This window comes from Chamaea fasciata, unplaced genomic scaffold (assembly GCF_029207755.1).
Source record: "Chamaea fasciata isolate MVZ Bird 193981 ecotype frontalis unplaced genomic scaffold, bChaFas1.0.hap1 SCAF_17, whole genome shotgun sequence".
Classification (NCBI taxonomy): Eukaryota; Metazoa; Chordata; class Aves; order Passeriformes; family Sylviidae; genus Chamaea; species Chamaea fasciata.
This window is the reverse complement of record NW_027094102.1, coordinates 6,763,011-6,776,320: the sequence shown is the minus strand read 5'-3', so window position 1 is coordinate 6,776,320 and position 13,310 is coordinate 6,763,011. Positions and strand designations below refer to the sequence as shown.

Sequence of the window (13,310 nt, the reverse complement as noted above, 5' to 3'; positions counted from 1 at the left end):
TGACGATATTTTGGGGGTCTCACCCTGGACAGTCTCTTTTGCTATGGGTTGGTGCCGTTGTCAGTGTTCACCCACTGCCGTCTGTGAATCCAGAGTGAAACAATCACCCCACGCCAACAGAAATCGAAACTGCGGGGGTTTGCAGCAAAGCGTGCAGCTCCAGGACGGGGACACGCGTGGGTTGGGATCCCCGGGTGGGTGCGAGCAGGGGAGTACTGCCCCGCCGGCCCCTCCTGGCAGGGGGACCCTGTCCCACCCTGCCCCGCTGTCCCCGGGAGCGGGACCGGCCCCGCAGCCCCGGCACGACGCGCTCGCTCCCCTCTGCGCTCCGGCGGGGCCGGGGGGGCCGGGGCGGCCTCCCCCGCGGGGGCCGGGGCTGGGCCGGCGGCAGTGCCGTGTCCCGTCCCCCCCGCGGCCGCCGGGCCCGTCCCCTCCCACCGTGGAGCCAAGTTCAAACCGCGGGCCCCGGCGCAGCGGGACGGGGCCGGACCGGGCTCCCCGGGGCCGCCGCAGGGGCCGCGCCCGCGGGGCTCCATGGTGAGTGCGCCGGGACAACCCCTTCTCCCCGGGATCCCCTTCCCCTTCTCCGGGACACCCCTCCCTGCAGCCCAGGGATAGACCGGAGCCCGCCGCACTGCCCGGATGGGGTCGGCTCGGCCGGGCTGGGACTTGCAGCACCTGCGGTGGGGTTTGGGACCTGTCGGGAGGTGACCCGTTCTCCTGAAATGAGGCTTGGACCGACCGGGAGAGGGGTCGGTCCGTCCGGGAAGGGGCTCGGACTGGTCGGGATGGGGCCAGACCACTTGGGAAAGGGCTTGGAGCAGTTGGAATGGGGCTGGGCTGGGTCCAGATGGGACTTGGATCCTTACAAGGGTCGCGATGGGACAAAGCTGGGAGTCCGTGAGGAAGGGGCTCTGGTCTGGCCGGGGAAGCTGGTCCAGCTGGGATCAGGCTGCTGTGTCTGGGATGAGGCTTAGACCTCGCTGGGATGGGGCTTGGATGTGGCTGGCCCTGGGGGGAGAGAACGGAGGGTCTGTCCCTGCCTAGGGGCTCTGGGTGGTGACAGGGTCCCACTGGGTAGGAGGGAGTCAGGGACAGAGTCCGTCTGGCTGGAAGGACCTGGTGACCTCGATGGCGTTCCCAGGCTGGCGGCAGGAATTGCCCCTTGCTGCCCTACTGGCTGGGACTGGCGGGAGTGCCAGCAGGAGCTGCTCTATCAACAATGGTGATTCCGCTTATCTCCTCGTATTTGCTGGAGGATTAGAGAGAGGATGAGATTAGCTGTGCCTCTTCTGCACCCGCGCTTCCCGAGGCTGCTCCTTCACTGTCAGCTCTCCCCTAGGAAGGGATGTGCCACCTTCCTGTATCTTGTTGCTGTGGGATGGGGGCGAAGGCAGAAGGAATAACCCTAAATCAGCTGCTGACCTTGTTCTCCTCCATCCTGAAGGGGGAGAAGTCAGGAGCAGGATTTGTCACCTCAGTCTCCCTGCATCCCTCTCTGTCACTGCTGCTTCCCTACTTTCCGTGGTGGGGGGAAAGCACCTAGAGCACCTGCTGACCTCCTGCCCTGGCTGTTCCCTGGACTACTCTGCACTTCCTTCCAGGCTGAGCACTGAGCCCAGGCTTGGCTGTCTTGGAATGCTGGAAATGGTGTGCTTTCCCCTGAAACCGGGTCCCAATTGTTTAATAAATCACTTCAGGGAAGTCATTCCCATTTTCATGGTAAAATTGCACAGCCTTGCCTTCCTGGCAGAGGAGACTTCTGGAGAGTAACCCTTAGACTTTGGTCAGGGTGTCTGCATGGAAGCAGTGCTCTCCTTTGATGTCCCTGGGGATTATACCCTCGGCTCTCTGCTCAGTCACCTCTGGGGCAAGATCTCTCACTGGTTTGCAGGGAGTAAAGCCAGCAGCACAAGGAGGCTCTTCCCAACCCTTCCCACCTCCCAGGCAGAGCTCAGCACTGCTCTACTGGGAGGTGTGTGGTGATGAGGGACGCTGAGGAGCCGGGTGGGATTTCTGCTGGTTATACCTGGATTTGCTCCTCTCTTTTCATGTGCCTGTGCTCCGAGGTGACGGTTGTGTCTGTGTGTTCCCAGAACTGAGCTGTGTTGAATTTTGCCTCATGTTAAGCCTCCATCACTCTCATTGAGCTGCAAGAGGATGGGAAAAGGTTTCCTCACCCTTTTGGAGCCAGGTCCAGTTCAGGATTGAGTAGGGAGCACAGAGCAGGTGCAGATTTTGCGAACAAACCTCCCAGGTTCTCACCAAAGAGAAGAGGTGGAGTGTGCCTGGGCTTAGAAATCAGTGAGGGCAATTCTTCCTTCTGGCTTCTTGAAGCAGACGAGCAAGTGCAGGTGCTGGGGAAGGTAGTGACCCCTGAGCTGAGGCGTGGAGCAGCAGGCACAGGCTGCAGGCAGAGCTGTGGCCCCTTCCCCCTCGCTCCTGCTTTGGCTGCAGTGCAGGGGTTGCATAGTTGGAAGGAGCTGAGCTACTTTCTGCCTGCCCAGACCTGACACCTGCAGCATGAGAGTTGTTTGGGTGGAGGTTGTGTTTGGGGGGGCCTTTTCCTGAAAATGTGAAATGAAAGAAATGCCAGGATGGGGCCCCAGGGCTCTGCCATCGCTCAGCAATGCAGGGAGGTATTGAACTGTTGGGTTCCTTTTCTGGCAAATTTTGAGCTCCTCATCCTCACTCTTCTGCTGCTGGGCTGCTCAAATATCCCCAGTCCTGGTCACTTGAGCTTGTGCTGGCTTTTCTTCAAAGCTGTGGGATTCATCCCTGCCTTGGAGGGTCCATCCACCCCCTCCCTGTGCCCCTCTGCCAGCTCAGGTGTCAGCACTTGGGGTTCCCCGCTCTGCAGGGGCTGGTGTGGGGCCGTTGGGAAGGTTTGGAGCCAGGAGGTTCAGCAGCAGCTGAGATGTGCTGGTGAGAGCAGATGCTTTGTGCTGCTTCTGTCTGGCTTGTGGTGAGGGCCTCTGAGCCTGGGATGAGCATGAGCTGTGGGGAAGCTGGAAAAATGTTGTCTTAGTTCCATCCATGCAGCAGAGGTGTGGGAGCATCCTTTTGAGGGTGTTTGGATCTGTTTGGGCTCAGGTGTGGATGTTGCTGGTGGGGACCAGGCAGCTCCTGCCTCCAGCTCCTCTCCAAGGAGCCCAACACCTCCCTCTCTGCTCCCCTTGCGTTTTGGCACTTGAGGTTCTCCAGCCTTGAAATGCCACAAAGTGGGGATCTAGTGGAACCATGTTGGGGCAGAGAGCTCAGGGATGAGCCCCAGAGACTGACACAGGTCCCTGGCATAGCTCTGTGACTAGAACCCACGTGCTGGCATGAGAGAGAGCTCTGTGTGTGCCATGGGCAGCGCTGTGGGGCTGAAGCTGGAGCAGTTTCCCAAGGGCTTTGCTCCAAGGGGAGCTGGCCCATCTGGGAGGATGTTTTTTGGGAGAGGAGACAGCTGAGGCTCTTCCATCACATGTTGCATCTTCAGGTACAGGTCCAATGGAGCTTCTGACTGGGGGTTGAAGGCAGAGCCCAGGACATTCCTTAATCCCCAGCTGACTCTGAGCCCTTCCCTGGCAGATTTTCCCCCGGGTGCTGTCCTGTGCTGTTCTGCTGCTCCTGCTCGTGGCCGTGCTGAGTAGAGGCAGGAGGTGTAGCATCGCCAAAATCCTCCGGCAGTACCGCGCCGTCATCTTCCATGAGATCCAGAACCTGGTGAGCCGAGACAGGGCTCTGCCTGGGGGCCAGCCCTGGCTCTGGGGGTGCTGCTGGCCTGGATGCAGCCCTGCTGTGGGATGTGGGGAGGGAAGCTTCATATGGAGCTGGCTGTTTTGCCAGCAGTGTTGAGGAGGGGATTGTGTTTAAATATGGGATCCTTGCTCCAAGTGGGAGGCACCGATTGTGCGAGGTGCTGGATCTTCTTGCTTTATTTCTCCAGAGGAACCTGACTGGGTCTGTGTACAGGAGCGGGAGGGCTGGGCCCGCTTGTCGTTCAGACAAGGTGAGCACAGAGGGACCTGGGGCTGGGGCGTGGCGTGGGCTGAGCCCCCAGGCAGCCACGGAGCCTCCCTCCCTGCCCGGGGCCCTGTGCTTCTCCTCCCTAGGACCAGAGGATCCTGCTGTCCATCTACAACATCAGCATGTCCCTGCAGGAGGTGGGGGCTGGCACCCTGCAGGGCCCTGAGGAGCTGGCAGTCTGGAGGGTGGCCAGGACCACCAACTTTGTGTTCCGGGAGAACTGCAGGAAAATCAGCAAGGTAGGAATCCCTCTACTTCCCAGCCACATCAGTGGCTCCCAGGGCTGTGGGCAGACCTTGCCTTGTTTTGTGCTCTCCTGGCTGCCTGTGAGGAGTCTCCAGGCTCTGCCTGCTTCATTCTGGGAGCTGGGGAATGCTGATCACACATCCATCCCTGGGAGTTTCAGAATAACCAAGGGAGGGAAGTTCAGTTGTGGCAGTGTGCACCAGGCTGGTGGGGTTTTACCACTGGCTCCCAGGTGGGTTTTTCCACATGTGCCACAATGCCGTGGCTGAGGGGAACACAGGGCTTTGTCCTGGTGGGATGCTCACCCTGTGGGTGCATTTACCCTGTCCTGCTCTTGCTCCTGACTGCTCATAGGCAAGAATTGGGATTTCTCCTCTAAGGGGTGGTCTGGATTCCTCTGCTGGGGAAACCCTATCTAGGAGGACCCCTATGGCAGCACAGGAATTCATCAACCATCAGGGAAAACCAAGGGCAGTGGAGTGCCAGCTCCCAGCTCTGCCTGACCCTGGCACAGTGCTGGGGCTGTCCTCCCTGCCACTGCTGGGGACATTGGCTGGGGACAACCCTGCCTGGGGTCTCCTCATGTGGGCTGGAGCTGCTGCTGCTCTGGAGATCTGATCTGGTGTCTGTGGGGTGCACACCGCCAGCTCAGACAGGGACAGCCACCTTTAGGGACTCTTGGGGACCTGAGACCCTGTCATGGCCATGGGCAGTTTGGCCACCTCAGCCGAGCAGAGCCTGCGTGTGGTGGCTTTTGTCCCCGGACTAACGTGTCTGTGGTGTGGGGGGGGATTTCTGCTCCCTCCCTCGCACAGGGCCCGCAGAGCCCCCCGCGCAGCGCCCCGGCACAGCCCCGGCAAGGGGCGCCCGGCCGCAGGAGGAAGCAGCTGCGGGAGATCGGCAGGAGGGCGGAGAGGCTGGCGACCTGCTGGGAGAAGCTCAACACCCTGCACGCCCCCCGCCAAGCGCCCTGGGACTCGTAGGGACGCCGCACGCCCGGGGGGATGTGCTGCTCCAGCGCCGCGGCTGCCAGTGGCTTGTTTGGGAACCTGGGACAAACTCAGCCCTGAGGGCAGAAGGGTTGCTGCCAGCAGATGCCCAAGCTGAATTCATCCTCCTGCTCGAAGCGGTGCCCAGGGACTGGATCCACCACCTGTGGCTGGGGCTGGCAGGTTGGTTTGCTGTGGGATGGCTGTGGCACAAACCTGGAACACCAGAACCCGGGGAAGAAGAAGGGAAAGAACCAAAAATAAAAGGTGAGGTGTGGATTCTTAGTTGCTCCTGGCCCTGCAGCACCTGCTGCTCTCTTGAGGACAATAGATGTGTTTTGGGGTAGGAGGAGGGGCCGTGGCTCTGGGGGCTCTGCTGGAAGTGAGGCCACAGTGCATCTGCAAGGCTCTGAGGTTGTTAGGGCTGTGGATGGGGACAGATGTCCCTGAGGCACTGCTGGGACATGTAGAGCAGCCAGGCACCCACAGTGGAGAAAGAAGTAAAAGTGCATCACTGGGCACCTGGGGAAGTCTGGGGAGTTCTGATATCCAAAAATCCCTGGCAGGTGTGGGGGCTTGAGCCAAGGCTCAGCCTCGGTGACAGGCAGCACTGTGGGGGGACCCGGCTGCTTGGCACAGTGGGTGCCCCAGCAGGGAGGGAATGGGGGGGTGTGGGGTGAGGTGAAGTGAAGGGCATCCTCCCTTGTCACTGTGCACTGTCAGCACCCTGTCTGTGGCCTCCACTGCTCTGCTGGGCGGCAAACAGCCTCTGGGGAGCCAGAAATAAAACCTCTCCTTCCCTGGAAGTACTTTGGGTGCTTTATCTGGTGATCCAGGGGCTCTCCTGCTGTGGATGGAGCTGGCACAGTGCAGGGTCTGGCCATGGTGCTGGGCCCGTGGAGGCCCAGGCAGAAGCCCACAGCAGTGGAGGGCTCAGTGGCATCCTGCCTCTGCCCACTCCGCCTGCATCCCTGGTGTGTGGCGATGGAAACCAGGAGCTGCTTTTTTTGGAAGGACATTTTCCCTGGAGCAACAGCCAGGAGGGCCTGCAGCGTGTCCCTGCCTCCGTTTCCCCAGCCCGTCTCCACCCGTGTGGATGCTGTCCCAGCCCAGGGATGGCTGTGGAGGACACGAGATGGCAGCAGCGGGCTGTGCGTGCCGAGCGAGCCGGGCGCTGCCCGCACTGCCGTGTGCTCCCGTGGCCACACCGGCATCGCCGGCCCTCGTCCCCACTGAGCCTCGGCCAGGGGGACAATGAGCGCTGCCAGTGAGCGGGAGACCCCCCATGCCCTGGAGGAGGTGGGGGGCGGCTTTCCCTGGGGCTTTCTGAGAGTTCAAACTGGGAAGGGGGGATTCAGGGAGGGGACGGCAAGGGATGCTCAGGGGTCCTTGCCCACCCCCTGCCTCTGGGAATTGGGCTGGGAGGAGCTGGAAGGACTTCAGAAGCAGGGGTGGGTGGGAGAGAGCCCTCCCTGCCCTGGGCACATCGAAGTCCCTGGGGTATAGCAGGATGCGGCAGGACCGGGTGAGTTGATGGGGCAGGACAGGGACTCTGCTTCTGGGGTCAGAGCAGGGGATGCAGCCTGGGAATGCTGCTCTTGTGGGGTCCCTGGAAGATGCTGTCCGCCTGGCACGGGGCAGGCTGGCACCAGGGCCCATCCAGGGGGCCACAGCTCAGCACATCCCAGTGCCAGAGCCCTCCTGGTGCCATGCTCCTCCCTGGCTTGCCCCTTAATGCCTGGCCTCCTTCCTCTCAGCTCCATCCTCTTCCTCGGGAGCGAGCATTGCCCTTTCTTATGCCCCCACAGGAGGTTTTGCACTGGTTTAGTTCCTAGGATTTTTCCTTTTTCCTCCTCATCCCAACTACTGTCCCTCCACAAACCACTAGCATCCCAAAATAGCCCTAGTGATGCTAGATATCCCATGGATGGGGCTGGGGGACACAGCAGGACCTGGTAGCTCAAGCACCAACATGCTCAGGGTGGTGGCTGGGGACAGGGTCACTCCCAGCCTTTTCCTTTATCAAGGCTGGAGCAAAGTCCCCCCTTCCAGTGACCAGTCAGCACCTTCCTAGATAAACCAGAGCAAAAACCACCTCCCTTTACTACCCTTCCCTCACAGGCAGCTGCTGCTGAGCTGGGAACCTGGTGCAGCAGTGGGAATGAGTGCATGGAAAGGAAGGAAAGAGTGAAGGAAGAAGCAACAGGGAGGGAGGGGAAAAAACGAGGTCGAAGTGATGGTGGAATCACAGCGAAAACAGCCGGAAAAAGGAAACAGGCCCTGAAAAGTCAAATAAAAATAGCAGGGAGGCGAACCCAAGTGTGCAGCACATGGGAGTGAGTGCATTTCCTTCGAGGGCAGCACCGCACGCTCCTGCCTGCTCCGGGGGGGTGGCTCTGATGTGGCTCCAGCTGCTGCCGTGGCCCCCCCAGTCCCCCCGTGCTGTGCCAGGCACTTGGCAGCAGCTCAGCGCCCAGCCAGCCCCGGCCTCGCCCGGGGTCCCCGTGTGCCCTTGTGCAAGCCCCTCTGCCCTGGGGCTGCAGGGATGTGGAAAGGCTGCACACGGGTGTCAGAGCTGAGGGGCGCAGGGGCTGGGGGCTCCTGGCCGTGCCCACAGCCCCGCCTGTGCCCTGTGCCGCCGGCGCCGCTCTGACAGATGCATCCGAGCACTGTGCGAGCAGCACAATCTCAGCTTCCTCCCCTCCCTCCCCGCTTGTTTTGCAATCACAGCAGGGTCCCGCTGGGAGATGGAGGTTGGTGGAGGGGCTGCGGGGACAGGGACAGAGGAGAGGACCAGTGGGCTGCCTCACAACCCAGCTCGGGGCTAAGCTCAGAGGCAGCAGCAGAACCCAGGGTGCAGGGCACTGTTCTGGGGGACAGTGATGGGGGGCCAGAGTGGGGTACCCCACACAGGGGTGCAATGCCCAGGTGCTGTGCTGTGGGTCCACATCAGCGTACCGTGCCCAGGAATGGTGCATGGGGAACTTTGCCAGGGGTCTACACTGGGGCACCATGCTGGGGAGCAGGGGCTGCTGTGCTTCCACAGAGGCACATTTCAGCCCTCCTCACCACCACTGCTCCACCAAAATGCAGCTGTCCCGAGCCATCACCGTCTTGGGGTGCCAGCAGCCCCTCTTGGCTCCAGGGGACCCTTGCCCACATAAGCCCTCTACTTCAATCCTCACTCCCTTTGCAGCGGGGCTGGGGGCACAACCCCTGGCAGCCCTGGCACATGCAGGCTGCGTCTGATGGAGCAGAGCAGCATTTTGTTGTCTCCCATCTCTCTGCAGCTTCATGAAGCTGCTGAAAGCCAAGATTTACAGTGTGATAAACGCTAGAGGCTCTGCAAAATATCTGACTGCTCCATCCTTTGGAGAGTGACTGGTTTGGAGGAGCAGGGAGCTCTGGGCAGCACACCCAGAGGCAGAACAGGGGGTTTCAGGGACGAGGGGTGGCCAGGACTGAGGCTGATGGAGCTGTGCCGTGACCCAGGTGGGTCCCAGTACCCCTGGCCGTGGGTCATCAGGCACCTAAGCTCCCCTGGGCAGCAGGAAAGCTCCGACCTCCCATCATTTCTGGGGCCTCTTGCTGGTTTTTGGAGCATCTGCAGACCAGATTGTTCTGCGGCGTGCCGGGGTGCCCGTGCCAGGACATGCCAGCCGGGAGGTGGGGTGTGCCCGGGCCCAGCTCCGGGTTTGCTCCCTCCTTGCGTCCTCATCGCTCGCTCCCCTACTGGGTGCCGCGGGCTGCTCAGCGGGAGGGAGCCTGCGTCCTCATCCTCGCTGGGAAGGGCTGGGAGATGCTGGAAAACGGCTGCTCCACTGTCTCCAGCAGCAAGAGGTTGGCAGCCTCGGGGCTGTGCCTGCATGTGGGTGTGAGTGAGTGCTGGGATGTGTGTGCACAGATGTGTCTGTACCTGTGTGTGCACGTGTGTGTGTGTGTACGTGTGTCTGGGCGCACGCCTGGGGTTGTTGTGAGCGTGTGCAGGGCTGTGAACACACGCGTGTGTGATTCCAGGTGTGTACACGCCTGTGTGTGCGGCTCCTCTCCACGGCTGCTTCCCAACCTGCAGCCCCTGGTGCCGCTGACCCCGTGCCTGCTCCTCCCCGTGCTGGCGCTGCCACTGGAACCAGCAGGCCTGGACGCGGGGCAGCCACCGGGCCTGGGGTGCCGGGCCGAGCGGGAGCTCTCCCGGAGGCCGGGTGCTGCCGGTGCCATGGTATCGATGGTATCCCCGGGCGGTGCCGGTCCCGGCGGCTCCCGGCACCCAGCGGGGGCCGGGCACTGCTGGGCGGCCGGGCCGGTCCCCGCTCCGATGGCTCCACAGTCATGGGGCACACCCACGCCGAGCTGCCAAGAAGATGGGGGGCTTCTGGGGCTCGTCCGGGGAAGGGGGAACCGAGCTGCCTCCCGCTCCCGAGGCCCCTGGCCCCACTGCTCAGCCCGCAGCATCCTGCGCCGGGGCCCATTGTTCGGCCGCGCCGGGCTGCGGGGCAGGATTTCTTTGTCAGAGCTCGGCAATATTTTATTCTAACAATTAACCAAACACGCCCGGGCCCCCAAGCCTGTTTGTGATTATTGGAGGGCGAATTCCCCAGCCTCTCTCCCTCTTGGTGTTGGCTCCGCCTGGGGCTTCACCGGGTGGAAGGGATCCAGCCCCTCTCCCACCCGCTCAGGGTTGGGGACCCCCAACCGCGCCGGCAGCCCCCCACTCCTGCAGCCAGCGCTGGGGGGCTCGGTGGCCTCGACCCCCTCGGGAGCCCGCGAGCATCGCCCGCATTGTCTCGGCAGCAGCGGGATCCGTGGGGGCGCAGGGGCAGCGGTGATTCATGGCAAGGGGGATGTGAATCACAGCCCTCGCTCTCCGGGCAGGATGCGGCCCCGCGCTCCCAGCTTGCCGCATGCCAGCCATGGACCGCAGGCTTTGTCCTCCGCAGGGTGGAAGCGGCTCGCTGCCCGTGGTGGGATGGGATGGGGCCACTGCTCTTCCTGGGATGCTGGCGCAGATTCCCCAGCTCCAGCTTCGGGGTGGGATGAGGGTGCTGCGGGCTGCGGGTGCCTCCTGCATCCTGGCTCTCTCCGAGGCTCCTTGCCGTGCTTGGGCTGCATCCTCATTTCTGCGCCAGTGGTAAAAAAAGCTGGCGCTTCCCTTTGCGAACTCTCCTGGAGGGTGAATTGCCCAGCTCAGGTCATCAGACCCCTATGAAGTCCTTTGCTTGGGGCCATCTCCCTGCTGCTGCTCGCTCGACTCCGGGAAGTGGATAAAGAGTTTCTTTCCTGTAGTTGTGGCCTGAGCTGGCAGCCTCCTCCAGGTGCTGCCCGTTGTGGGCAGGGGAATCTGGAGCTGAGGGTCGGGTGAGCACTGAGGGTGATGCTGCTCACTGAGAGCAAAGCAGCTGAAGCCAGTGCCCAGCAGTCTGGGTTCGCCGGGGACTATTAACCCTCCTGGGAGAGACACCCTGAGCAGGTCGTTTCTCTGGCTGCTGCCGGGAGTGAACGAATGCTGGGAGCCACCGGGACACGGGAGGGGAGTTGCAGCTGCAGGGTGGGTGGAAGGAGAGGTGACCAGCGCTGTGGTGCTGACCCAGCTATGCCAGCATCCTCGACAGCCCGAACCAGGCATAGGGCAGGAGCGACTGCAGGCAGCATGTCCTGCCTGCTGATCCTGCCGCTAACATTCCCTGGCCCTCCCTGCTGCTGCACGCACGCCACTGCCTAACCCTGCTCCTTCAGAGCCAGGGCTCCTTCCTCAGCGCTGCTGTCTGGCTCCGCGCTCTCAGCCTGATCCTGGATCTTAAAATACAGCGAGTCATCGAAGCAGAGCCGCTCGGGCGGCCGGGCCAGGCAGGGCAGCCGGAGGGCAGCCCCGGTGAGCAGCCCGGCGAGCAGCGAGGCACCGACGGCCACCGCCAGCCCCGCCGCCTGGCACAGCGCCTGCCCGCCCGCCCCGCGGCCCCCCCACTGTCCCTCCACCACCTCGCTGGCATTGCCCCCAACGGGGGACAGCTGAGAGGGTTGGGAGCCGGAGGTGTCCTTGGATGCCACCAGGACGGCCAGGACGCTGGCTGCGGCGCCGAGGATGCCGGGCAAGCCGTGGAGGTTGTGGATGCCGCACTGGTCGTGGAGTTTGAGCTTCCTCCCCAGGAGCGGAGTGAGGAACCCGAAGCCGAGGACACACAGCACGGCTGAGAGGCTGCCCAGGGCAAGAGCGGCCACTGGCGGCACGGCCATGTCAGCCACCACGCCGATGGCCACCCCGCCGGCCAGGCTGCCGTTCTGCAGGTGGCCGGGGCTGAGCTTGCCGTCCCTCTGCAGCAGGCTGGAGGCCACCACGGTGGTTATGGCGCTGGCACTCATGGCCAGGAGGGTGTTCAGGATGGCGCAGTGCTGGGCATCGCCTGGCTGGCAGAGGACAGCCACGAAGCTGGGCCAGAAAACCCAGAGGATGAGTGTCCCCACCAGGGACATGAGGTCAGAGCTGGGTGTTGGGGTCTCCTTGGGGTGCAGTGGCTGCTGTGTTGCCCTGAACAGAGCCTTGGACACGCCAAGGCCGAAGTAGCAGGAGAAGATGTGGATCGTGATGGTGCCGCCCACATCCAGAACGCCCAGACAAGTGACAATGACCCACTCACTGGTGAGGTAGATGGGGATTTCACAGGTGGCCATGACGAGCAGCTGGCAGGGGCTGGCCCTCCCCAGGATGGCCCCCACGGAGATGAGCACTGTCACAGCAGCAAACTCAGAGATGAGGAGTTTGTGGAGGTCCAGGTGGATCTGGCCATGGTGGAAGTGGTGGAGCAGGCCCTGCAGCACCAGTGCCCACTGCATGGAGAAGTTGAGCAGGAGGAAGTTGTGGGTGAGGGAGCTGAACCCGTAGCGGGGCAGGAAGGTCAGCAGGAGTCCCAGCCCCACCACCAGCATCACCTGGATGTCCTGGAAGAAGGGGAAGGTGCTGTAGACCTGGTTGGCCACCAAGCTGGTATCCTCCGCCTGCGCTGAGGGCTCATCATAGGTGACGAAGAGGGCAAAGAAGAGGAGCAGGGCAGCCTGGAAAAGCCCCAGGAAGATGGGCAGGAGGCGATGGGGATAGGTGGAGGGTGGCACAGCCATTCTGGAGTGGACAGGAGGGGATGGTGGTCAGTGGTCAGCAGGGCACTGGTGTGAGGTGACAGCCCAGCAGCGCATCCGAGGTGAGCTCTGCTTGCTCCCACATCAGGGGTTTTATGGCCACGGTTAATTATTAACCAAAGATCTAAGTTTATGTTCCAGAAGAGGAGGGGTTTGCCCCTCCCTTCTTTAAACACAACACCCATAAAATAACCACATGTTCTTGTTTGGCCGCCATAAAAGTGGACATGAGGGGCATTATGATTTTGAAGGGAAACAAGAAAAACCTGCGGTGGGGCAGATGAGGGAGCTGGAGTTTGGTGAGCCAGGGATGGGGATGCCATAGCACTCACCCCTGTTGAACTTATCCCCATCCAGGAATGGGGGCCTCCCTGCTGCAACCCTGGAGTGATGCTGGCAGCTCAGACAAGCCCAGCTCCCGCTCTGGCTCTGCCACATCACACTCCAGGTTGGCTCTGGCCCTGCTGCCACCCCATTCTCTGGGATGATGCACGTTTTCCTTATCCACCACTTGGACTTTGTGAAGTGCCATAAAGCTCCAAAGTCAGGGCTGAAAAGATCATTTTCTCACAGGTTTGCATTGGCTTAAATGGCTGAAAATTCATTAACAATTAGAGCGCGAGAAAAACAAAACCCAGAACAGCCAAGCAGCTACCCCGAAGTTTCTGGGTTGCTGCTTAGTGTGACATTTTGCCAGTGAATGTCTGGAAAAAAAAATTAAAAAAAAATATATGAGAACCACAAGAACAAAAGGCAGAAGGGTTGGTAAATATTTGTTCCAGAGAGGAGATATTTTTGTGCTGTCCCTGATCTCAACACCCCTGCCGCGGGCGCTGGCTCCGCGCCGCTCTTCGTCATTGTTACTGGAGGATGAGGCAGGCGAGGGCGCAAAATGGGAAACAATTGTTGAATAATCTGCACGAGGGTCCTCTG

The 13,310-nt window shown here is 61.6% G+C and overlaps 1 protein-coding gene and 1 pseudogene across 1 annotated transcript; one reads left to right on the top strand and one right to left on the bottom strand.

Moving 5' to 3' along the window:
• The first annotated feature begins 2,597 nt into the window (after positions 1-2,597).
• CUNH20orf204 (chromosome unknown C20orf204 homolog) lies at positions 2,598-5,904 on the top strand. The gene is made up of 5 exons (XM_066199224.1): positions 2,598-2,639; positions 3,577-3,711; positions 3,935-3,997; positions 4,101-4,253; positions 5,085-5,904. The coding sequence occupies exons 1-5, from the start codon at positions 2,598-2,600 to the stop codon at positions 5,241-5,243; spliced, it is 552 nt and encodes a 183-aa protein (XP_066055321.1). The 3' UTR covers positions 5,244-5,904.
• Positions 5,905-10,964: 5,060 nt separating this feature from the next.
• Positions 10,965-12,359, bottom strand: LOC136298481 (ammonium transporter Rh type B pseudogene; annotated as a pseudogene).
• Positions 12,360-13,310: the final 951 nt, after the last annotated feature.

Excerpts from the sequence above, each read along its gene's own strand:
- CUNH20orf204 (XM_066199224.1), top strand. The coding sequence starts at position 2,598 with ATGGGGCCCCAGGGCTCTGCCATCGCTCAGCAATGCAGGGAG. Across the intron at positions 3,712-3,934 it reads TCCATGAGATCCAGAACCTG|AGGAACCTGACTGGGTCTGT; the intron begins GTGAGCCGAGAC and ends TTATTTCTCCAG. Across the intron at positions 3,998-4,100 it reads CCGCTTGTCGTTCAGACAAG|GACCAGAGGATCCTGCTGTC; the intron begins GTGAGCACAGAG and ends TCTCCTCCCTAG.